Consider the following 26,565-nt stretch of genomic DNA (forward strand, 5'->3'; position numbering starts at 1 on the left):
AGCTGCAGGAGTGTGACAGCTCTCTACACCACAACGAATAGACTGATACAGAGTGGGTCCTCAGGAGAGGAAGGAAAGAAAACCGTTTCATATCAATGCAGCTCTCAGGTGGGGGGTCTGCAGCCCACAACTTCCTGAGGTCCAGGTTCAGAGAGGAGGACGGCAACTTCTGGTGGAACTGTGAGAATTAGAGGGGCACCGAGACAGACCCCAATCATAGGTTCAAGGACCAGAGACTCGTCAATGAACTCAGCAAGGTCAGAATTAGAATCAGGATTATTGCACCGACATATAGCATATCATGAAATGGATTGTTTTGTGGCAGCAGTACAATGCAAAATTTAAAAAAAATACTATATGTTATAAAAAATAAGCAAATAGAGCAGAAGAGGAATAGTGAGGTAGAATTCATGGACCATTCATAAATCTGATGATGGAGAAGTAGCTATTCCTAAAATGATGGGTGTAGGGCTTTAGGTTCCTGTACCTCCTTCCTGATGGCAAAAATGTGAAAAGGGCATGTCCCAGATGATGAGAGTCCTTAATGATGGATTCTCCCTTCTTAAGGTACCACGTCTGCAAAATGAAGACCCACACCTACATTTTAGGAAATGTTTCTTCTTCTCCACCATCTGATTTCTGAATGATCTATGAATCCATGAACAGTACCTCACTATTCCTCTCTTGCACTGCTGATTTATTCATTTATTGTAACTGAAGGCCCAGAGAACAACAATAAACTCACCAAGATCCAGGTCCGAAAGGAGGTAGATTTTCACTTTGTGGTCTCCACTGTTTCCCACTTCACCAGAGCAGAGAGGGTGGAGGGGGACCGTGGGAGGCGGAGGAATCTATGAAGGATGAGTTTGGGGTTGGAGGCACCACAGGTGCAGTGAAGAGAAGTTAATCAGACTGAGAAGGTCATGAGGATGGGGTTTGATGGAGAGTTAGGTAGGGAGAAGGCTGTTCTCATGGGCTGTCTCAAGAACACATCTCATGGGTCTTTAGGTCAGTCGAGGATAGACCCCTGACGTAACACCTCTGGCTCTTGTTGCCACATCCATCACTCTGGTATGACAGGGGGTCATTCCTCTCAGCATGAGATAATCCATGTAGAACCCTCTTTCTACAGTTCAAAATCTCTTTCACTTTTACTTATTACACATTGTACTGTTAGTGCAATAAGGTTTAATTATTTCTTGTATTTTATCAATTTTGATCAACAGTAGTGATTAGCAAGCATGCACAAATTGGTAAATAAAGAGCTTTATTCCAATTAAAACATATGATATATATTGTACAGATGGTTTTAAAATAGATGCAGAAAGCAAGGCTGGCAGTCAGTCTCTATTTATAAAGGCAGAAGAGGAGCAGGCGTGATGGTTAAGTGTTGCTTAGCTACCCCATCACAGGCTAAAATCAGCACTTGAAGTGGTGTGTGTGTGCGTGCGCGCCTGTACATGTGCACACACCTGTGTGGTATGCGTCTGTGCAAGCATGTATTTCTGTGTGTGTGTGTGTCTGTCTCTGCTGCACATATGTTTCAGGTCTGTGTATGTGAGTGCACATTTGCCGTGTGTGTGTGTGTGTGTCTGCACATGTGTATTTGTGTGTATGTTTCTGCTATCCCTGTGCTTTAGGTCTGTGTAGTGAGTGCCTGCATGTGAACTGAACTGTGCACATATCCGAGTTCTGTATCAATCTTCTACATGGATTTTGTATCCGTTAGAGTCTGGTGCACGTTGTGTACCTGATCTTTATGTTGAAGCTGTACAGATGCAACATGTTAGGTGAAGGTCAAGTTCAAATCTGGTATCTCACATTGACTTCAGGTAAGATCTCAACAATGTTGGCACCACAGTCATATGTCTCATAAGGAACAACAGTCAAATTCACAAGATACCTGTGCAAAACTTGGAAATGTTGCAAAAATTTGTAATCACACTCATCATAACGCCAAATCTCACACATATTCTTCCACTGACTCGCTTTCATACACACACGATTCTAGAATTCCAGTTAGATCGTGTCTTTTTACAAGCTCAGTACAAGCCAAATAATACTGTTGGTGTGACCATTTCTGCAATGTAGCTTTCCATTCTTGGGAGTGGGTCTTGAACCCACAATCTTCAGAGCCAGACGCACAGCGAGAGCGAAAGAAAATGAAAGAGAGAAACTCTACTGAGAAGAATCTTGTCATTGGGTCTTGAATGCATCTGTTTATTACTTTATAAGCCTAGATAAAACAAAATGAGATAGCTATTATTTGTCTTGGATACAGACAAAATCGAGTTAAGACCAACTTTAAGGAGGTAGAATTCATCTATTCACTGCCCTGGGGGTTCTGCCAGGAGAGTCAAAGGTCCTTGGGATTCATGGTCAGCAGGAGGGCTTGAATGGGAATGAGAATCACACTGTGTTCATCACCTGTGTTGGCCCACAACAGTCTGTTGGAAAGCTGGTGCCTTCTTGTGTGTGGTGGACACAGGATGGGGCAAGGCCAAGATACCTTGTCAAGACCCTGCAGACACCACTCCCAGCAAGGGGAGCAAACTGACATCAGATCTCATGCAAAAGGCAAGTGGAGGCAGAAACAATCCCACCATTTCAATGGATAAGACCTTTAGCTGAGTGAGGATAGTGACCATGACCAGGGGAAGTAACCCCACCAATGTGGGACTTAAACAGGGTGGATCCTACTGTGCCGTAAGAAGTTGTGAGAAGGTGACACGAAGTGGTTTCACACTCATTGATATCTCTTACTCAAGTCTCACTTTCTCGTGGTCATCGATGTGGCTGTAGGAATTCACGTGGGCCAAGCTACACCTGAACTTTGGTGGGACACGAGGAAGAGTACTTGCTTCAATCCTGTCCAGACCATCTCCCTCAGCCTTTCTCCAGTCCATCAACAGTTGCATTGATGCTGCTTCCTACAGTCATACAGAACTGAGAAATGTTATTTTAGATGGCAATCTCAAAGATGTTCTCATCTTTACATTGTCCATCATGACTCTTCCTTTCCCACTCATAATCACATCCTTGTCCCCATGAGTGATATTAGACTGTGTGAGAGTTTGGGAACCAGAATTCGATTATTAATCATGATGCCAGCTAGAGCTGCCACGTTACATTCTACTTTAGTTGTGGGACTCTACAGGAAAATTGTACAGGACTGGTATCCTCAGTCAGTGGGATTTATTCTCTAATTTCATGTTGATACAAAGTTCTTACCTTCACAAACTTTCCCTGCCGTGAGGTTGGCGGTCGCAGGTAATGCCCGATACCCTGCATTGCAGATGCACTGGTAGGATCCCATTACGTTGATACAAGTTGCATGTTTGTGACAAGGTGAGAACTTGCATTCATTGATATCTGTGTGAACAGGGAAAATTTCTCTCAACAGTAAACATGGATTCCTCCCATTTATACCTGGGCTCTGTGGGTCAGGATGGAGTAACTCAGCACTGTGTTGTTTAATCCAGAGAAGACCTCCCTGGAACAGAGGATTGAGTGACTATTCTTAGGAAAGGGAACTTATGGTTTGAGAATGAAAATGAGGAGATTGGAGTTAAGGAGCAGATAAAATTGACTCAAGGAACCAAATGGTGAGTCACCTGTGAGAAACTGGGATGGTTGCTACCCTGCTCTCCATTTTATGAGATTATCGACAACAGTGTGGAAGGTCGGCAGCAACCCTGCCTTCTGTACTGGAGCTGCTTTTCATTGGACGGGAGCAGGGAGGAAAGAGGACTCTCAGTGCTCCATTCATCTTTAACATGACTGTGGCAAGACCAGGTTTAGTCACATTTAAATTTCAGTTCATTGCCCACTCCCTCTCTGAATCTGCATTGGAAGTACAGCATTGGAAATACTCAGCAGATGAAGAAGGATCTCTGGGTGAGAAACAGAATGCTGGGAGATTCCAGCAACATCCCTGGTTTCAGATACCCAGCACCCTATATTTTTATTTTACTTTCTCTCTAACTGCGGGCATTCATCCATTACCTGGATGCATTATGTCCTGTTTACAAACTTGGTCTCTCCGTCCTATCAGGGACACACTTTCCTGCCTCATTTTCTCACTTTTCCAGTTTCTCTCTCCACAGATGCTATCTGATCCTCTGACCTTCTCCATTCTCTAACTTCAGAGGTTGCAGTATTTAAGCCATAAGACCATAAGCAGAGGCTGATCGAGTCTGTTCCACCATTCCATCATGGCTGATTTATTAAACCCTCTCAACCCCATTCTCCTGGCTCCCCCTGCAACCTTTGATGTACTTGCTAATCTATCAAAGATCAACTTACATTTGAAATAGATGTGATGAGTGGACCTCCACAGCCATCTGAGTATATTTCACAGATTGTTCCTTGTTACACCTGGGCTCTGTGGGTCTGGATGGATAACTCAGCACCCGGTTACTTAAACACAGAGCAGAACTCCTCGCTGGAACAAAGGACAGAGTGACTGTCCTTGGGGAAGGACCTTCTGGGTTGAGGCAGCATATCAGTTCAAATTACAAAGTAAGTTTTATTATCAAAATACAGATACATCACCATATATAACCCTAAGATTTATTACCTTGTGGGGATACTCAGTGTGTTTCTAGAATCATAACCATAACGGAATCAATGAAAGTTGGCCAACTAGGGTGGTCAAGCAGAGTGTAGAAGACAACAAACTGTGCTAATAAAAAAAGAAGAAATAATAATAATAAATCAATAAGCAATAAATAGCGAGAGCATGAGAGGAAGTGTTTTTGAAAGTGAGTCCATTGCTATTGGAACATGTCAGTGATGGGGCAATTCAAGTTTAGTGAAGTTAGACCATAAGACATATGAGTAGAAATAGGCCATATGACCCATCGAGTCTATTGCACCATTCAATCATGACCTACAGTTGTTTCTATCTCCTCCTCAACCCCAGTTCCTGGCCTTCTCCCCGTAACTTTTGATGCTTTGTCTAATCACGAACCTAACAATTTAGATAGATAGATAGATATACTTTATTGATCCCGAGGGAAATTGGGTTTCGTTACAGCTGCACCAACCAAGAATAGAGCATAAATATAGCAATACAAAAACCACAAACAATCGAACAACAAAATGCAACTATGCCAAATGGAAATAAGTCCAGAACCAGCCTATTGGCTCAGGGTGTCTGATCCTCCACAGGAGGAGCTGCAAAGTTTGATGGCCACGGGCAGGAACAACCGTGATGCCCAGTGTTGTATCTTGGTGGAATATGGCCGGAGTCCAACTGCAAAAAGTTCAATATCCGGTCTACAAATGCGTTCCTCGATCATAATATGACCCGGATTGCACCATCCATTGTTAACCAGAACAGTAAGCCCCCAACTCCTTTATGCTTACTGCTCTCAGTGCACTTCCGGTCAGCCCAAATGGTCTGGAAGCTGTCCATGGAAAAGTTTTGATCGGGTATGTCCTCGTGCAGCCCTGTTCCAGTAAAACACATAACACTGCACTCCCGAAATGTTCTCTGATGCCTGGCTAGCGCCGTGAACTCGTCCATCTCTGCCTTAGATATACCGTATCACCTGGCCTCCACAGCTGCATGTCCCACAAATTCACCATTCTTTGGCTCAGGAAATTTCTGCACATCTCTGTTTTGAAAGGGCGCCCTTCTATCCTGAGGCTGTGCTCACTTGTCCTAGACTCTCCCACCATGGGGAACTCCCTTACCACATCTACTCTGTATAGGCCTTTCAACATTCGAAAGGTTTTAATGAGCCCCCCCTCATCCTTCTGAATTCCAGCGAGTACAGACTCAGAGCCATCAAACGTTCCTAGTATGATAACCCTTTCATTCCTTGTTCTTGGTGCAAGTTACCTTCTTTGGTGCAAAAGTCTGCTTGTTGAGTGGTAGCAGCTGTTCCTGAACCCTGTGGAGTGAGTCCTGAGGCTCTTGAACCTTCTTACTGCTGGCAGCAGTGAGAAGAGAGCATGTCCTGGTTGATGGGGTATCCTGATGATCGATGCTGCTTTTCTGCGGCAGATGTGATCAGTGGTGGGGGGTGCTTTACCCATGACGGACTGGGCCGTATCCACTACTACTTATAGCATTTTTCTGTTGAAGGGCATTGTTGTTTCCCTACCAAGCTGTGATGCAGCCAGTCAATCTACTCTCCAGAACACATCATTTCTATGAAGTGGAGTTTGGGAGTTGACTCAAAAAACCAAATGTTAAGTTAACTGCTGGAAGATGAGATGATTGCTGCCCTGAGCTCCATCCCATGAGCCTGTCAATAGCTATGTGGAACATCTGGAGCTGCTTTTCCATGGGAGGGAACAGGGAAGGAAAAAAGAAAACCTCGTGGCTCCATTGACCTTTAACGTGACTGCAACAAAACTAGTTTTAGTCACATTCAAATCTTAGTTAATTGCCATTACATTCATTTGACAAACTAAAATATTCAGAGCTGATCATCAGTTGTGTCAAAACAAACAAAACAAAAACACAGGCAGATACAAAATGTTGGAGGAACTCAACAGGTTATGAACGCGAAAGCCATCACATATAAAATTCTCCTGTGGGACGTGCACAGAGCAGTGCAGTGATTTTCTTCTTTAGTCCCATGAATCTGCAGGTCAAACTGTAGAATTGTCAGTGATAATCTCTACCTGGGGTTGCTTCTCCATTTCATGGTTATATTAAGTCTTTAGCTTCACTAACCTTTCTTACAGTGAGGCAGGTGGTCACAGGCAATGCCTGAAAACCTGCAATGCAGTTGCACTTACAGGAATCCACTATGTTGTTTGAAGTTGTGTGTTTGCTACAGGCCAAGGATTCATACTCATCAATATCTGTGTGAACAGACAAATTCCTTCACAGTGATAAACACTGTTTCCTCCCTGTTACACGTGGACTCGTGGGTCTAAATGAAGCAAAGCATTGACATGTTGCTTAAACATAGAGAATGCACTTGTTGGAACAAACAATTTACTGGTTTTCTTGTAAAAGGCCTTAAAGATTCACACAGAAAGAGAGCTGGATGGGGTAAAGGAACATACAGCCGAAGATTGAACCAAATCAGAGAACCATTGTCTTTCCAGCTGCTTAAGTCTGAGATGGTTGGTAGCTCACTGGATTCAGAAGCTGTCTGTCATCACCTGAAGATCCCAATGGAGAAGGTCAGCAGTAGCCTCGCCTTCTCTGGTGGTACAATGGATTACAGAAACGTTGATGAACTCCAACCATTCCATTGACTTTGTGAGGTCATCGATGGCCTATGCTCCACTAGGAGCTAAGGGTTCAAGAAGAAGAACCATCAGGCTCTTGAACCAAAAGTAATACAGTCACTCAACTTAACTTGCCCCATCATTGAAATGTTCCCACAACCAACTGACTCAATTTCAAGGAGTCTTCATCTCATGTTCTCGATATTTATGCTTGTTTATTTGCTTATTTATTTATTATTATTATTGTTTGTTTTTATTTGCACGGTTTGTTGCCTTTTCCACATTGGTTGAACACCCAAGTTCTTACAGTCTTTAATTGATTCCATTATGATTATTATTCTATAAATTTATTGAGTATGCCTGAGTTTACTTTGAGTTTGACTTTGATTTTGATGTTGGTCCATATGGGAATTTGGGATGCAGGACTTGAACAGTAATACGCATGGTGGCTCAATCTGCCAAGCAGTTTGGATGTGGTCCTAAAGGTTGTGTTGCATGTTGGATTCTTGTTTCCAAAGGATCTGCCTTGTCAGTGAATTCTTGTCCCTGTAGCTCAAAATACTTGGAAACAACGATTTTAAATAAAAGCATGCCATTTACCAACACACACAATTTATCTGTGGGATTTGCATGGTGCACTCCCCGTCAGATTATTCATTTATTCTAAGAATATCTTCAGAACAATCCTGGAGGATACTTGACACCAACACTTCATTGCGATTTATTCTCAATTTTGACAGTGACAGAAATTCCATACCTTCACAAACCTTCCCTGCAGTGAGGCTGGTGGTCGCAGTAGATGCCTGATACCCTGCAACACAGTTGCACTGGTAGGCACCCAATGTGTTGTGACAAATTGCATGATGGTGACACGGAAAGTATTCACACTCATAGATATCTAAGTGAACAGACAAAATCCTTCACAATCATAAACATTGTTTGCTCCCTCTTCATCATGTTTCACTTCCTCCAGGAAAAAGGTGTCACTGTGGTAATTGAAGGTATCCCAGACCTTTGGTGGGACATGAGGAAGAGACCTTGCTTCAGTCCAGCCAAGACCACCTCCCTCAACACTTTCTCCAGTCCATCAGGGACTGTATTAGTGCTGCTTTCAATACCCATGCAGAACTAACAAACTTCATCATATTTGCTGCCAATTTCCAAGCTGCTCTCATTTTTACATGGTCCATCTCTGAATTTTTTCCTCCATCTCACGATCATAGTCATATCCCCATGGATTTCTCAGCTCCTCACTGAACCGGCTCTGATAAGGTGTTGTTGGACCACGTGACAAAAAGTTGGACATCATGAAGAAACCCCACCACCCAGGACATGCCCTCTTCTCATTACTGCCATCATGCAGGAGGTACAGAAGCCTGAAGACAACATTCAACTTTTTAGGAATACCTTCTCCTCTGCCATCAGACTCCTGAACAGACAATTGTTACGTACCCCGTAACTGGGTTGCCAAACCAGCAGAAATGGACCACTAGTTGGAGTCTGGATTACTGGAAGCTAATAAAGTTTTATTAAAGAAATAAGCAACACAGTACTCTAATTGTACGGATATAAATGCAACCGGTTAGCAATGATAAAACACACATGTACACAGAACTAGGGAAATAGGAATCAATCAAGCTCTATCGCAGTATAGGGGTAAAATGATCAGTCTTAAGTGACGCAGAGTTCAGTTCAGCTTAGTACAGTTCGCAGTAATCGCTGTTGTGCTGTTGGAGAGAGAGATAGAATGCAAATTTTGATTCAAACAGACCTTTGATGTTCTTTGCAGTTAGCTTTCGGGTGAACCCTTTTTATGTCTTCTGTGGTCACCGACTGTGACCCCTCCGTTCCGGATATGACCCTTCTTCCGCGGTGAACCCGCACCCAGGCAAGGGTGGACACACACACCAGGTTCCCACCGATCGTACCCTTTTCACCCTGTGCATCTATGGTCGGTTCCCGCGCTCAGACCTCCAAACTCCCACCAACTTGTGGGGGAACACCGCTCTTCCAGGGTCTCGTTATCTTGTGATCTCGTGGTGTGTTGTGCCTTAGTGAACCTGTTCTTTTTATCCCCCTGCTGGGGTATCGCCTGTCCATCAAACTTCAAGCAGTTCAGGTTCAAAGCAACCGGTCTGTCAATATTCTGAAATATGTTTCTTTCTCGTTAATCTCTCTCTTCTCTCTTATTAGCATTTTGAATGTTTCTCCATTGTCTCACTTATCTCTCTCTCATTAGCATCAGTCTTCTGATATCTTGGTTTTTCATCACACCCCTATCCTTCAAAGGATTTTTACTGGGGTAAAAATTATGGGCATGAATACATTATTAGATACACACTAATGTACATGGTCATCAGCTATTCGGCTAATACAGAGAACTTTAAGTTGTCAACACCTTGACAGACAGTCAGCAATCACATTTTCCGTTCCTTTTATATGTGTTATTTTAATATCCTCTAAGACCAGGCTCCAACTTAGCAACCTTTTGTTTTTATCCTTCAGAGTGGCTAAAAACACTAATGGGTTGTGATCACTGTAAATTCTCGGTGGTTTCCGTCCCGGACAAATATAACAAAGGTCGTCCCACACAAACTTAGCATTCTTTGGCAAGAGCTTAGTAAGAGGGAGGGTAATATCCGCAAAGGTTTGCAAAACTTCCGATAGTACCCCACCATCCCCAAGAACCTTCTCAGGGCTCTCTTGTCTGTTGGGGTGGGGACTTCAGAGGTAGCCCGCACTTTAGCCTGCATCGGTGCCAGCTGCCCCTGTCCTACCACAAATCCCAGATAAGTGACCTTCGCGTGGCCTAATTCACTTTTTGCGAGGTTCACTGTCAGGCTGGCTTCAGCCAGCTTTTTAAACAGTTCCTCTACTGCTACAACCTGCTCCTCCCACGTGTCACTCCAGACCACTAAATCGTCAATATACGCTTCTGCGTTCCTTAGCCCTTTTGTCACTGAATTAATCATCCTATAGGGGTGTTGCTTACCAGGCTGACCTGATGCGACAACAACACCATGTCCCAGCTCTTTGCATCGCCTCGGGACATCCGGACATACGTGTGTGTGCCAGTTAATTAACTTTATCAGCGGCTCGCTCTGTTCGGGGGTTAAGTGAGAGAACTCATCAGCAAAGTTGGCCAAAACAATAGAGTTCTCCCATCTGGTCGACACCATACTTATCTTTTCAAAATGGGTTTTCCCCTTATCAGGTGGCACCCTAGCCTCATTAATTTTCATGATAACACCGACTAGGTCTGCTCGCTTATCGTGGCAAGCTGTTAACATATCAATAGTTTGTAACTGTGTTAGCTCATGTCTACAATAGTCAATAGCATACTTTCTTCTGTGCGGCCAGTAAAACTCTTTCATGATTCTATCGACTGCCTTCTTCACCCCAAAATGTCGACCAAGGGGTATCTTGTGGGCCAGGTTAAAAATCTCGCTCCTATAAATTTTCGGCACTACCACCTGGTGTACCACCTCCCATTCCTCATCTGCGGGCACGGTACATGGTCTCCATTTCCTCCTTAGTACTCCCTCCTTCACATAATAGCCCACTGGCTCCCTTTTTAATTCTGCTTCAGAGAGAGCTGTCTCCGTCAAAACTATTAGCTCCTCGTCTCATTCCTGTGCCTGTATAAATTCCTTCCTTGCTAATGATAAGTCTACCTCAACTTCCGTTTCACTACGCCCCTTCTTCTCACTTTCTAACCCCTCCTGGTACAAGGCTGGTAAAAACGTCTCAGCTAAATCTATATTCGCTTCGGCAGCCTTTCTGGACATGCGCCGAGTCACTGCGCAAACGGGATAAACTTGTGAGTCCATGGGTGGGGCCTCAATGCTGGCAGGCTGGCCTGTCAGTTTAACTGCTGAGAAAACATTTCCACCGGCGAGGTTATTACCGAGTAAGACCTCTACGTCTTCCATCAGTAGTTCGGGCCTCGCCCCAATCGTGACTGGTCCGGAGACCAAGTCGCTTTTTAGGTGTATCTGGTGCAAAGGTACTGCTTCAGTCCCTTTCCCAATGCCTTTTATCACCCTGACCTCCCCAGTCTGTGTCTCTGAACTAAAGTCTAACACACTCCTTAAGATCAATGACTGACAAGCTCCAGTGTCTCTCCAGATCCGTACTGGAACCAGGTTTAACCCCTCCTTCACTGACACCAATCTGGCCGAAATAAATTTCTCGCGCCCTTCCTGAACTTTATCGGACCTCTTCTCCCCTAGTGGTTTGTCTGCCAGCTCAATACAGCCAGTTGGAACTGTCGTTTTTCCTTTCCCCGCCTCCTTTTTTGGGGCAAAGCACCTGGACGCAAAGTGACCGGCTTTCCCACAATTATAGCATACGACCCCAGGAGACTTCCTACCAAACTGCTCCTGGTCTTCCTTATCCTTCTCACTAGTCCCCAGCTTACTTTCTGACTTTTCTGGCGGACTCTCTCCGCCCTCTTGACTACTTTTCTGGTAGCTTTTACTCAGGGTAAACTTCGATTTGTGTGTCAACATGTACTCATCCGCTAACTTAGCAGTTGTGGCTAAGGTTTCTGCCTCTCTCTCATCTAGGTAGGGCCTCATACCTTCAGGGACACAACCTTTAAACTGCTCAATCAGTATTAGCTGTAGCAGTCTGTTATAATCCCCAGTGACCCCTTTCGAGGCGCACCAACGCTCACAATACACTTCACGGGCAAACTCTAAATACGTGCGGCCCCACTGCTTCCTCACATTCCAGAACCTCTGCCAGTATGCCTCCGGGACCAACTCATAAATCCTGAGTATCGCCTCTTTCACCACATCATACCTCTGGGCATCTTCTGCGGACAATGCCGAGTAAGCTTGCTGGGCTTTTCCTTTAAGTACACGCTGAAGCAAAACAGCCCACTTATCCCTCGGTCAGTCCTGACTTGCAGCAACTTTTTCAAAATGGCCTCCTCAAATGGGGGAACCAGCCTAACCTCCTGGGTCGCCCTGAACCCTCCACCTTAGTTCGGCATGGGCCCCTGAACTAGCGTCATCCTTAACTTCTCCAGCTCAAATTCCCTTTCCCTCTGTTTCTCTCTCTCTAACTGCCTCTCTTCTTGTTCTAGCTGTTTTATTCTCTCTTCTCGTTCTAACTGCCTGTCCCTCTCTTCTCGCTCCAGCTGTTTTACCCGGAACTCGTGCTCGAGTCTCAATTTTTCCATCTGCAGCTGTACTGCTGCTCCACCAGGTTTGCCCATAGATACCACCTTCAGCTCCCCTTGGGGAAACACACCTTTAGATACATAATGCTCAATGATAGCTCTGTGCATCCCTGCTCTCCTCATTGTCGACTCCCCCTTAAAAAGATTCAACCGTTTGGCAACAGTTGCCAACTCTGATTTCCTGGCATCCTCTAATGCCTCCAAGGTTGGCGCCTTTAGAAATTCCTCAATCTCCATTTCTGCTGTTTGCCCTTTCTTTCTTTCGGGAATTTTTACCCAGTCAATTTACCCAGTCCCAAATTTGGCATTCAAAATCGCGGACGAGATCCCCACTTATGTTACGTACCCTGTAACTGGGTTGCCAAACCAGCAGAAATGGACCACTAGTTGGAGTCTGGATTACTGGAAACTAATAAAGTTTTATTAAAGAAATAAGTAACACAGTACTCTAATCGTACGGATATAAATGCAACAGGTTAGCAATGATAAAACACACATGTACACAGAACTAGGGTAATAGGAATCAATCAAGCTCTATCGCAGTATAGGGGTAAAATGATCAGTCTTAAGTGACGCAGAGTTCAGTTCAGCTTAGTACAGTTCGCAGTAATCGCTGTTGTGCTGTTGGAGAGAGAGAGAGAATGCAAATTCTGATTCAAACAGACCTTTGATGTTCTTCGCAGTTAGCTTTCGGGTGAACCCTTTTTATGTCTTCTGTGGTCACCGACTGTGACCCCTCTGTTCCGGATACGACCGTTCTTCCGCGGTGAACCGGCACCCAGGCAAGGGCGGACACACACACCAGGTTCCCACCGATCGTACCCTTTTCACCGTGTGCGTCTATGGTCGGTTCCCGCGCTCAGACCTCCAAACTCCCACCAACTTGTGGGGGAACACCGCTCTTCCAGGGTCTCATTATCTCATGATCTCGTGGTGTGTCGTGCCTTAGCGAACCTGTTCTTTTTACCCCCCTGCTGGGGTATCGCCTGTCCATCAAACTTCAAACAGTTCAGGTTCAAAGCAACCGGCCTGTCAATATTGTGAAACGTGTTTCTTTCTCGTTAATCTCTCTCTTCTCTCTTATTAGCATTTTGAATGTTTCTCCATTGTCTCACTTATCTCTCTCTCATTAGCATCAATCTTCTGATAACTTGGTTTTTCGTCACACAATGAACCCATGAGTATTACCTCGCTACTTTTGCACAAGTGTATTTAATTTTCTAATATATATTTCTGACTCCAACTTATATTTTTTATATTGCATTGTACTGCACAAATTTCATGACATGTCAGTGATAGTCAGCTGGAATTTGATTTTTGATTCTGTTGGAGCCATGTATTAATGGTTGTGTGTTGCATCAATTAAGTGGCATATATTGTCCCAGGTAACCAAAGGGAATACTGGCAATGTTCACGACTAGTTTTTATTTTTTCAGAGTTCTCCCAAAGAAGCATCTGTCCAATTAACCAATGGACCAATTAATCAGATTGTTATGAATGACTCTTACATGATGCTATGTGCCTGTGATGCTGCTGCAGGTAAGACTGTAAGATCAAAAGATATAGGAGCAGAATTACGTCATTTGGCCCATCAGGTAAGTTTTACATTGCACTAGAGCATACATCTATTTGTGCATATTACAATAAACTGAACTTTGACTTTGACCTTCACCACCCCAGAGATTGGCAATTTGATCTTTATTCTATGTCACAGTTATTTATGGTCATTACCTTCACAGCTCCTCCTTCCACTGGAGCCAGCCTTCTCAGTCGATTGAAAACCTGTGCTGCAAATACACTTGAATGAACCATCTGTGTTCTGACAAGTTGCTTCATGGGCACACAGAGTGGAAGTACATTCATCGATATCTGTGCAGACAGAGAAACATTTCAGGGATCTTTCAACTACACATTAGGGTCCCTTCATTCTTCAATATTCCCTAGTGTCCTATCATTCATGGTATATACCCAATCTTTGAGATCTCCACCCTCACACTTATCAGAGCTAAATTTCATCTACCACTACCCTGCCCAGACTTCTGTACAAACTCCTTACAGAATGCACTGGAAATGAATTCCAAACTCTGAAACCCCGAACTGTAATAGTGTCACACTAACCGCTACTCTACCGTAGCGCCCCCTAGAGTCATGGAAAAGTAAAGCACAGAAGAAGCATCAGCCCATCTCGTCAATGCCATCAACCTTCACTGGTAACCCTCCATACCCCTGCTATCCATGTACCTATCCAAACTTCTGGTGCTGACAACTCCTTCCACACTCTCACAACCCTCTGAGTGATGAAGATCCCCTCATGTTTCTCTGTTTGCAGTTCCATCCAACCTCAGTGGAAAAATCCTGTTTGCATTTTCCCTATCTGCAATATACCCCTCGTAATTTTGTTTCATTCACGGTCTCTAACATAGTGGTCGCTAACCGGTTGATTGCGACCTAACACATTCACAACTAACAATTCAGATCTCGAAAATCATTCTTGATTTTATAGTTATTTAAAGTCCTCACCTTCACAGTCCTGATTGACTGCGTTGTACCCTTGCTTGCATTGACACCTGTAAGAACCAGCTGTGTTCCAACAGCTTTTGCGAGGTCCACATATAGCAACATTTTCACATTCATCGATATCTGTGTAAAGAGGAAAAGTTCTTTACAATAGTGAACATTTTGCTCTCCATTACAAGTGGATTCTACTGTAGTTGATGGAATTTATAAAATAACATCAGGGATGCCACGGTAATGTAGCGGTCAGCACAACGTTATTACAACTCAGGCTATTCCGAAGTTCAGAGATCAATTCCGACACTGTCTGTGAGGGGCTTGTACATTCTCCCCACGAGTGTGTGGATTTCCTCCAAGTGTTGTGGTTTCCTCCCAATGTCCAAAGATTTACTGGTTGGTAGGCTAATTGGTTATTGTAAACTGTCCAGTGATTAGGCTAGAGTTAGATAGGTGGGTTGCTGCAGTGTGGCTTGTTGGATCAGAAGGCCTGTTCCATACTATATCACTAAATAAATAAATAATATTAAAGTTGACTTTTGTAGCGATGTGATTTTTAAAAAGTGCCAGACTGTCTTCAAAACCATTTGGTTCATACATACCCTTCATGGAAGGCCACCCACTGTCCTCACTGGTCCATGTGTGAAGTCCAGACCCATCAATGTGCTTGACACATACATTTCGATCCCATCTTCACACCAGGGACACCCCCCTGAATATTGTGCAGCACTACTGTCACATTAAATCAACTGGTTAAAAAGGCCTCTGGTGTGTTGGCCTTCATTAGTTGTGAACTCACAGTTCAAGAACTGTGAGGAAATATTGCAGCTCTATAAAACTCTAGTTAGACCATATTTCACAATTATCCATACTGGAATCTATTTAATTACCGGAGAGGAACTCAGAGGGACCTTCAGAGGGATCAACATACAGTGCTGTGCATTCAGAGATGCCCTTCTACACACCATTGTTGTAACACATGGTTATTTGAGTTACTGTCGCCTTCCTATCAGCTTGAACCAGTCTGGCCATTCTCCTTTGACCTTTCTGTTGTGTATTTAATAGCTCAGAAATATTTGAGTAATATTGTAAATATATTGTTTGAGTAAGTGTTCTGGTTCATTTAAACAAAACTAAATGTACATGAGTTATCCCTGGCTCTGGCTCTGTGGTTTTGCTTTTAATTCGTTTTGTGTTTTGGAGTTACAAAACATAACACTTTCTCATTACAAGGTGTTTTCACTCACAGAACTGCTGCTCACTGGATGTTCTAGAGTCTGTCATGTGTGAAAATCCCAGGAGATCAGCAGGTTCTGAGATACTCAACCCACCCTGTCTGGCACCAACAATCATTCCACAGCCAAAGTCACTTACATCACATTTCTACCCCATCCTGATCTTTGGTCTGAACAACAATTGAACCCTTTGACCATGTCTGCATGCTTTTGTGCATTGAGTTGCTGCCACATGATTGGCTGATTGGACATTTGCATTAATGAGCAGGGGTACATGTGTACCTAATAACGTGGGCACCAAATGTACATTCATTGAAACCATTAATTGGACTGTATCACCCATTTAAACCTCAACCAAACTCAGTCACCTGAGGGAATTTAAAACTCACCGAAACATTTGTTTTGTGATGGTTCAAATCGATGACCTGGTTGACACTTGTGATTTTGGGACAGAATGTCTTGGAACATACCACAGCACAAGATAACTAGAAGAATGAAAATGAAGCTGTTAGACTTTGGTTCTGTCATTTTTACTCCTTCCCTCCTGGAACACAACACCCCAATACTGAACATAGCCAGAGATGATGACAACTGTGGGACGGTGAGAGAGTTAATAGCCCCACCTCCTGAGATGGGCAAAACCAGACTTTGGATTGATGGCATTGATCACAGGAGTGTCTGTGCTTTGTTCTCAGTGACCAAAATCCAGCCACCGGTATTGACTTCTGACACCGGTCTCCAAAGCTCACATAACTCCACATCACCTGCTGACGTTATCTGCACTGATTCAGGAGGCTGATGGTTAAGGGTAATAACTTCCTGAACCTAGTGGTGTGAGAACCAAGTTTTGCCTTCTTTTGTACTTTGATTGTTTGTTAGTCTTTGTTTATGTAGAGTTTTATATAAATTTTACTGTATTGCTTTATTTCCTTGTAAATGTCTTCAAAAAATGAATCTCAGGATAGTACATGGTAACTTACCATATGATATTAAATTTATTTTGAACTTTGAAGTGATAAATATTAACTAATATCCAAACAAGGTGTTATGGGATAGTATTCGTGAGTTCATGGACATTTCGGAAATCTGATGACAGGGCTGATGGCAGCTGTTTAGAAAACATTGAGTGTGGGTCTTCAGGCTCTGTACTGCTTTGCTGATGGGACTATTGAGAAGAGGGCAAGTCCTGGATCGTGAGATACAGGAGCCTTAGGTCCCACAACACCAGGTTCAGGAACAGTTATTACCCAACAACCATCAGGCTCCTAAACTACCATCGGCAACTTCACTCTCCTCAACGATGAACTGATTCCACAACCTATGGACTCACTTTCAGGAACTCTACGTCTCATGTTCTCTGTATTATATATTTACTTATTTTATTGACATGATTTGAACTCTTTTGCAGATTGCTTGTTTGTCTGTCTCTATTATTTATAATGTTTCATAAATTCTATTGTGTTTATTTATGTTCCAGTTTATGCCTGAAAGAAACTGATTGCCAAGGTAGTATATGGTGATATATACTTACTTTGATAATAAATTTACTTTGAGCTTAAGATTTCCAGTTTAAGTGTAATTTTCTCTCAACAAAGGAACAAATTATTTTCCATCCCATCCCTCCAAAAGATGAACTCCAATGATTGGAGTGCTGCACCATTGGAATTCCCAGCAAATTCCACGGCATCGACATCAACACAACATATCCTGGGCCCAATACATTGATGCAGTAATGAGGAAGGGACATCAGTCGCTACACCTTGTTAGGAATTTCTATGGAGGAGAGTGGTCCGATGGGTTGCATCACCACCCAGGATCAAAAGAGTCAGCAGACTCAGCCAGTCCATCACAGACACCACCCTCCCATCATCAAGGACATCTACAAAAGACAACACCTCAAAAGGCAGCATTCATCATTTGGGACCCACCCCCTTCTCATTACTACCATTAGGGAAATGGTGAAGATGCACACTCAGCATTTTACAAACAGCCTCTTCTCCACTATCTTCAGATTTCTGAATGGCCCAAGAACCAATGAACATTACCTCACTAGTCCTTCTGTTTGTACCATGCATCTATTTTATAATTTATCATAATTTTATGTCTGCTCTGTAATGCTGACATAAAGCACAAATTTCATGTTATAGAAGACAGTGATAATGAATCTGGTTCTGATTCTTCTGTGCCAGTTTCCCAAGGACTCAATGCCTTGACTTTGCAAATATTTACAGTATCTATTTGCACCTTAAGTATTCCTAATGATCCAGCCTTCACCATCCTTGGTGAATTCAGAGCTTCAGAGGTTCATTGTCCTTAGGGAAGAAATTTTTGTGCATCACAACATACCATCACTGGGGTAAATTAGTTTACCTTGGAATTTGGAAAGAAAGATTTGGAATTCTTCTCCCCGGGACAGAAACAGACAAGGGGTTAGAGTCGCAAAACAAGGGTCAGTCATTTCCCTTGTAACTAAAACGCGAGAGAATCTGCAAATACTGGAAATTCAAGTAACACACACAAAATGCTGGAGGAACTCAGTGGGCCAGGCAGCATCTATGGAAAAGAGTAAACAGTCAATGTTTTGAGCCAAGACTCTCCAATAGGATTGGAACGGGAGGGGAGAAGTCAGAGTGAGAAGATGGGGGAAGGGGAGAAAGAAGTACAAGGTGGCAGATATAGATGAAACCATGAGAAGGGGAGGAGGTGAAGTAAAGAGCTGAGAAGTTGATTGGTGAAGGAGATAAAGGGTTGCAGAAGGGGAATCTGACAGGAGAGGACAGAAGACCATGGAAGAAAAAGAAGGAGGAGGAACACCAGAGGGAGGTGATGGGCAGGTAAGGAGAGAGAGGGAAACAGGAATAGGGAATGGTGAAGGCAGGGTTGGGGGAACAATTGCCGGAAGTTCGAAAAATCAATGTTCACACCATCAGGTTGGGGGTTACCCCGATGGAATATAAGATGTTGCTCTTCCAACCTGAATGTGGCCTCATCGTGGCAGTAGAGGAGACCATGAAGTGACATGTCAGAATGGGATTGGGCATGCAATCCAGAACTGAACTGGGTGGCTACCGGAAGATCCCATTTTGTGGCAAATGGATCAAGGGTGCTCAGTGAAGTGTTCTCCCAGTCTACGTCAGGTCTCATCAATATACAGGACACGGGGAGCACTGGATACAGTACATGACCCCAGCAGACTCACAGGAGAAGTATCACCTCACCTGGAAAGACTGTTAGTGGCTCTGAATAATAGTGAGAGAGGAGGTGTAGGGGAAGGTGTGACGCTTGTTCTACTTACAAGGATAAGTACCAGGACGGAGGGGGATGAGTGGACAAGGGAGTCAAGTCAGAAGAAATCCCCGTGGAAAGAGGGTGGGGTGGGAGGGAAGGATGTGCTTGGTGGTGGGATCCCATTGGAGATGGCAGAAGTTACAGAGAATTATTCTGGAAGTGGAGGCTCGTGGGGTGGTAGGTGAGGAACCCTATCCCAGGTGTAGCGGGAGGAGGATGGGGTGAGGGCAGATGTGTGCAAAATGAAAGAGATGAGGGTGCGGGCAGCATAAATGGTAAAGGAAGGGAGGTCCCTTTCTCTGAAGAAGGAGGGCATCTCAGTTGTTCTGGAATGAAAAGCCTCAGCCTGAGAGTGGGTGCAGGATGCAGCACCAACGCAGTTGTCAATGTAGTGTAGGCAGAATTTGGAGAGTGATGCTAGTGTAGGCTTGGAACATGGAATGTTCCACCCAGCCGATGAAAAGACTGGCATTTATGGGTCACCTGCAAGCGCCCATGGCTACATCTTTAGTTTGACGGAAGTGGAATTAACCAAAAAATAAATTATTTAGGGTGAGAACCAGTTCTGGAAGACAGAGAGTGGCGGGAAGGGAAATGTTTGGATCTGTTGTCCAGAAAGAAGCAGAGAGCTTTAAGGTCCTCCTGAAGGGTGATGGAGATGTATTGGGAATAGACACTCACAGTGAAAATGAGACTATCAGGGTCGGGGAACTTAAAGTCATTGAAAAGATCAAGAGTGTGTGAAGTGTCACGGGCGTAAGTTGGAAGGGACTGAACCAGGGGCTCAAAACAAAGTTGAGGTATGCAGCCACAAGTTCAGTGGGACAGGAGCAGGCAGAAACAATGGGTCTACCTGGACAGTCAGGTTTATGGACTTTGGGAAGGAGATAGAAACGGGGGGCGCGGGGTAAGGGAACTCTCAGGTTGGTGGCAGTGAGTCGGAGATCCTCAGAGTCGATAAGGTCAGCAATGGCGCATGAGACAATGGCCTGGTGCTCCTTAGTGGGGTCCTGTTCAAGGGGCAAGTAAGAGGAGGTTTCTGAGAGTTGCTGCCTGGCCTCAGCAAGGTAGAGGTCAATCTGCCAGACTACTACAACACCCCACTTATCTGCGGGCTTGATGGTGAGGTGGGGTTCAGTGTGGAGAGAGTGCAGAGCCACACATTCGGAGGGACTGAGATTAGAATTGTAGAGATGAGTGTTAGTCGATATAGTTTATGTCTCATCGTCAGTTAGTGATAAAAAGACCCAGAGCAGAGTGTCCAGGAAGAGAAGGAGGGTTGAAGACAGGAGAAGGGGTCATCGGTGCAGGCTGAAGAGTCCTTGCCAAAGAAGTAGGGACAGTGATGGCGACAATGGAAGAAGAGCTCAGCTTCACTGTGGGCATGGCAGGTACAGGGGCACAAAGGTGAGGCTCTTACTGAGGGCAGGACGTTCCGCCTCAGAGAGGGGAAGGTCAGACAGAATTGAGAATGTCCGGTATGGATGAGAACTGTGATCAGAGAAGGGAACAAGTTTGGTAGTATCTGAGGAGGGAGGAGGGTTGGGGTGTTCAGTTATCACCTCACTGTTCCAACTCATGGCCTGTAAGACACCACTAAATGTCTCTAGCAGTAAGGAGAAAGTAGGCATTCTGATGTGAGAAGGAAGAAGACGGAGGCTCCGTGGACCCAGGAGACACGGGGTTGGGAGAGGTGGTGGTTGGTGGGGAGGGGGCAGATGAGAGACTGGGGTTCTAACGGCAGCATGTAAAGTCTCAGCCTGGTTGTGCTGTCAGTTCAGGTCCAGGCTGGAGTTAGAAAGAGAGGTTGCGCAATTAGCTATTTGAAGGTGTCCGGGGTTGTTGGAACCAGCTTTGACAGCGGTGGAATTTAGACCATAAGACCATAAGACAAAGGAGCAGAAGTAGGCCATTCGGCCCATCGAGTCTGCTCCGCCATTTTATCATGAGCTGATCCCTTTTATCCTATTTAGTCCCACTGCCCCGCCTTCTCACCATAACCTTTGATGCCCTGGCTACTCAGATACCTATCAATCTCTGCCTTAAATACACCCAATGACTTGGCCTCCACTGCTGCCCGTGGCAACAAATTCCTTAGATTCACCACCCTCTGACTAAAAAAATTTTTTCGCATTTCTGTTCTGAAAGGGCGCCCTTCAATCCTGAAGTCATGCCCTCTCGTACTAGACTCCCCCATCATGGGAAACAACTTTGCCACATCCACTCTGTCTATGCCTTTTAACATTCGAAATGTTTCTATGAGGTCTCCCCTCATTCTTCTAAACTCCAAGGAATACAGTCCAAGAGCGGACAAACGTTCCTCATATGTTAACCCTCTCATTCCCGGAATCATTCTAGTGAACCTTCTCTGCACCCTCTCCAACGTCAGCACATCCTTTCTTAAATAAGGAGACCAAAACTGCCCACAGTACTCCAAGTGAGGTCTCACCAGCCCCTTATAGAGCCTCAACATCACATCCCTACTCCTATACTCTATTCCTCTAGAAATGAATGCCAACATTGCATTCGCCTTCTTCACTACCGACTCAACCTGGAGGTTAACTTTAAGGGAATCCTGTACGAGGACTCCCAAGTCCCGTTGCATCTCAGAACTTTGAATTCTTTCCCCATTTAAATAATAGTCTGCCGGTTTATTTTTTCTGCCAAAGTGCATAACCATACACTTTCCAACATTGTACTTCATTTGCCACTTCTCTGCCCATTCTTCCAATCTATCCAAGTCTCTCTGCAGACTCTCCACTTCCTCAGCACTACCGGCCCCTCCACCTATCTTCGTATCGCCAGCAAACTTAGCCACAAAACCATCTATTCCATAATCCAAATCGTTGATGTACAATGTAAAAAGAAGCAGCCCCAACACGGACCCCTGTGGAACACCACTGGTAACCGACAGCCAACCAGAATAGGATCCCTTTATTCCCACTCTCTGTTTCCTGCCAATCAGCCAACGCTCTATCCACGTATGTAACTTTCCTGTAATTCCATGGGTTCTTATCTTGTTAAGTAGCCTCATGTGTGGCACCTTGTCAAAGGCCTTCTGAAAATCCAAATATACAACATCCACTGCATCTCCCTTGTCTAGCCTACAGGTAATTTCCTCAAAAAATTGTAATAGGTTTGTCAGGCAGGATTTTCCTTTAAGGAATCCATGCTGAGTTCTGCCTATCTTGTCATATGCCTCCAGGTACTCTGTAACCTCATCCTTGATAATCGACTCCAACAACTTCCCAACCACCGACATCAAGCTAACAGGTCTATAATTTCTTTTTTGCTTCCTTGCCCCATTCTTAAATAACAGAGTGACACTTGCAATCTTCCAGCCTTCCAGAACCATGCCAGAATCTATCGACTTTTGAAAGATCATCGCTAATGCCTCCGCAATCTCCACAGCTACTTCCTTCAGAATACAAGGGTGCATTCCATCTGGTCCAGGAGATTTATCGAACTTTAGCCTATTTAGCTTCCTGAGTACTTTCTCTGTCGTAATTGTGACTGTGCACACTTCTCTTCCCTGCCACCCTTGAGTGTTCGGCATCCTGCTGTCTTCCTCAGTGAAGACTGATGCAAAATACTTGTTCAGTTCCTCTGCCATCTCCTCATCTCCCATTACAATTTCTCCAGTATCATTTTCTATCAGTCCTATATCTACTCTCACCTGTCTTTTACTCTTTATATACTTGAAAAAGCTTTTAGTATCCTCTTTGATATTATTTGCTAGTTTCCTTTCATAGTTAATCTTTTCTCTCTTAATGACCTTCTTGGTTTCCTTTTGTAAGGTTTTAAAGACTTCCCAATCCTCTGTCTTCCCACTAACTTTTGCTTCCTTGTATGCCCTCTCCTTAGCTTTAACTTCAGCTTTGACTTCTCTTGTCAACCACGGTTGCCTCCTTTTTCCACTCGAAAATTTCTTTTTTTTTTGGAATATACCTGTCTTGCACATTCCTCATTTCTCGCATAAACTCCAGCCACTGCTGCTCTGCCGTCTTTCCTGCCAGTGTCCCTTTCCAGTCAACTTTGGCCAGTTCCTCTCTCATGCCACTGTAATTTCCTTTACTCCACTGAAACACCGACACATCAGATTTCAGCTTCTCTTTTTCTAATTTCACAGTGAACTCAATCATGTTATGATCACTGCCTCCTAAGGGTTCCTTCACCTCAATCTCTCCAATCACCTCCAGTTCATTACACAATACCCAATCCAGTACAGCTGATCCCCTAGTGGGCTCAACAACAAGCTGTTCTAAAAAGCCATCTCGCAGACATTCTACAAATTCTCTCTCTTGAGATCCAGTGCCGACCTGATTTTTCCAAACTACTCGCATGTTAAAATCCCCCACAATTATCATAACACTGCCCTTCTGACAAGCCTTTTCTATTTCCTGTTGTAATTTGTAGTCCACATCCCTGCAGCTGTTTGGAGGCCTATAAATAACTGCCATCAGGGTCCTTTTACCCCTGCGATTTCTTAGCTCAACCCATAAAGATTCTGCACCTTCCGATCCTATATCACCTCTTTCTAATGATTTAATATCATTTCTTACCAATAAAGCCACGCCTCCCCCTCTGCCTACCTTCCTATCCTTCCGATACACCGTGTATCCTTGGACGTTCAGCTCCCAGAGACATGCATCCTTTAGCCAGGTCTCAGTGATGGCCACAATATCATACCTGCCAATCTGTAGCTGTACAACAAGATCATCCACCTTATTCCTTACGCTGCGTGCATTTAAGTACAACACCTTAAGACCAGTATTTGATACTTTTTGCTTTGATTTCACTGCAACTTTATTGCACTGCAACTCATCCCAATGGCTACACATTTGCCCCATCACCTGCCTGTCTTTCCTGACATCTTTACTGCTCACTATCTTAGATTTATTTCTGTTTTCCCCTTCCTCCGCTCTATCATTCTGGTTCCCATCACCCTGCCAAATTAGTTTAAACCCTCCCTAACAGCTCTATTAAACTTTCCCGCCAGGATATTGGTCCCCTTCGGGTTCAGGTGGAACCTGTCCTTTTTGAACAGGTCATACATCCCCCAGAAGAGATCCCAATTATCCAAGAATCTGAAGCCCTGCCCCCTACAACAGTCTCTCAGCCAGGCATTCATTTGCCTGATCCGACTACTCTTGCCCTCGTTAGCACGTGGCACAGGTAGCAATCCCGAGATTACTACCCTGGAGGTCCTGCTTCTCAGCTTCCTTCCTAACTCCTGGAAATCTCTCTTCAGGACCTCCTCCTTTGTCCTATCTATGTCATTGGTACCAACATGTACCAAGACAACTGGCTGCTCACCCTCCCCCTTCAGAATATTCAGGACCCGATCCAAGACATCCCGTACCCTGGCACCTGGGAGGCAACACACCATGTGGGTATCTCTGTCAGGCTCACAGAATCTCCTGTCTGTTCCCCTGACTATGGAATCCCCCACAACTACCGCATTTCTCTTCACCCTCCTTCTGTCCTGCACAACAGCACCAGGCTCAGTGCCAGAGACCCGGTCACCATGGGCGTCCCCTGTCAGGTCATCCCCCTCAACAGCATCCAGAACAAGATTTGTGGCTGAGGGGGACAGCCACAGGGGTGCTCTCCATTATCCGGGCATTTCCCTTCCCTCTCTTGACTGTGACCCAGTGTTCTGACTCCTCTAGCCTAGGGATGACTACTGACTCCTGTAGGTTTTAGGAATTTAGGTTCTGAATTTGCTCAGGATTGTTGGACAGGATCTCTTGTAACTAAGTCTCTTTGCTCTTGACTCTCCAAGTGAAAAGAAATCCCAGACTTTGCTTCCAAATTCCATCAGAGCCCAATTTACTCACTGCAGCGCCGAATTGTGGTTCCCTGTATCCCATGAAAACAATTCTTGTGGCAATGCCCGCTCTCCACTTCCTGCTGGAGACATTTAGTGGTGAATTACAGGCAGTGAGTTGGGACAGTGAGGTGATAAAGCATTGATCAATACGAAATGTAAATGTAAACTAATTTGCCAGTAACTTTAGTAAAACTGTACACCAGCTTCTTTCTGATGTGCTCGCATGTGCTGAGGAGGAATCCATCAGTCCCAATATCCCACAGAGTAATTCCAAGGCCACGTTGTCTGCTTCGTACTATCTCATACTCCAATGTCTAACAGGAGGTGGAGATCAGTGAGGGTACATGGACACAATTTGCTTGAATGCTTGCATTCAAAATATGAAATAAGATATTTACAGTATATTCAGTTTAAAAATATGTAGTTCCCCTTTACAAGTAACCTCACTTGAAGAAGTGGTTTGTTATCTATGTGCTGATGAATAATGTTTACTGACAGACCGAGAGTTTCACAAGAGTGGGGAAAATATCTAGAATCAGCAGCTTTAAAGCTCTTATTTTTGCACAGGGGTCAAGGAGTCTCTGCTGGCTCTCAGAGCAATCCCAACTATTGACCAATCACCCATACTCTGTCCTACCACACACCTACAGTCAGGGTAAATTACAACGGCCAATTAACCTCCAACCTGCACGATTTTGGGATGTCGGAGGAAGCAAACTCATCATCAGGAAAACTGCAAACACCAATTCTTATGTTCTTGGCTCAACTCTTCAAAGATTAAACAAAAGAGATGCTGGAAATATTGAGCAACACGCGCAAGATGCTGGACGAACTCAGCAAGTCAGGCACATCTATGGAAGGAAGCAAACACTCAACATTTTGGGCCAAGACAGTCCTGATGAAGACAGTCTTGGCTTGAAACATCGACTGTCTACTTTCCTCCAAAGATGCTGTCCGAGTTTCTGAGTCCCTCCTTACAGTTTAAAATCTTTTTATGCTAAGATAACTCAACCGAGGAATTGCTAGACATAAATAAAGAACCGTATAGCACAGTACAGGCCTTTCGGCCCAAAATGTTGTGCCGACATTTTAACTTATTCTAAGGACTATCTAACTCCTCCCTTCCACATAACCATCCACTTTTCTTTCATCCATGTGTGTTCCTGAGTGTATCTTAGTGTATCTTCCGGTTTAAGATGGTGCTGGTGAACCTCAGTGACCTCTGTCTGGGGGTTAACGAAACAAGGATAGCAACTAAATATTGTTAACCACACTTGTTCTGGAAAACAATCATCACAAGTAATTGTCTATAA

The 26,565-nt window shown here is 44.3% G+C and overlaps 1 protein-coding gene across 4 annotated transcripts in view; it reads right to left on the reverse strand.

The window, feature by feature from the left end:
- Positions 1 to 1,250: 1,250 nt before the first annotated feature.
- The window catches only part of LOC140191228 (uncharacterized), a 32,187-nt gene continuing 6,872 nt past the window's right edge, over positions 1,251 to 26,565 (reverse strand). Inside the window, exons 2-8 of one of the 4 annotated variants that reach the window (XR_011883794.1) lie at positions 18,502 to 18,684; positions 16,521 to 16,616; positions 14,906 to 15,025; positions 14,117 to 14,254; positions 4,306 to 4,444; positions 3,232 to 3,372; positions 1,251 to 2,236 (exon numbers count right to left, since the gene is read on the reverse strand). Coding sequence is in view for 1 of the 4 variants with exons in the window: in XM_072248417.1 (XP_072104518.1) it covers positions 2,229 to 2,236; positions 3,232 to 3,372; positions 14,117 to 14,254; positions 14,906 to 15,025; positions 16,521 to 16,616; positions 18,502 to 18,589 (591 nt within the window). In the remaining 3 variants the exon portion in view is untranslated. Of the gene's footprint in view, positions 2,237 to 3,231; positions 3,373 to 4,305; positions 4,487 to 14,116; positions 14,255 to 14,905; positions 15,026 to 16,520; positions 16,617 to 18,501; positions 18,685 to 26,565 lie in introns of all 4 variants that reach the window. The other 3 variants (XR_011883793.1, XR_011883795.1, XM_072248417.1) reach the window with 3 other exon arrangements.

This window comes from Mobula birostris, chromosome 32 (assembly GCF_030028105.1).
Source record: "Mobula birostris isolate sMobBir1 chromosome 32, sMobBir1.hap1, whole genome shotgun sequence".
Classification (NCBI taxonomy): Eukaryota; Metazoa; Chordata; class Chondrichthyes; order Myliobatiformes; family Myliobatidae; genus Mobula; species Mobula birostris.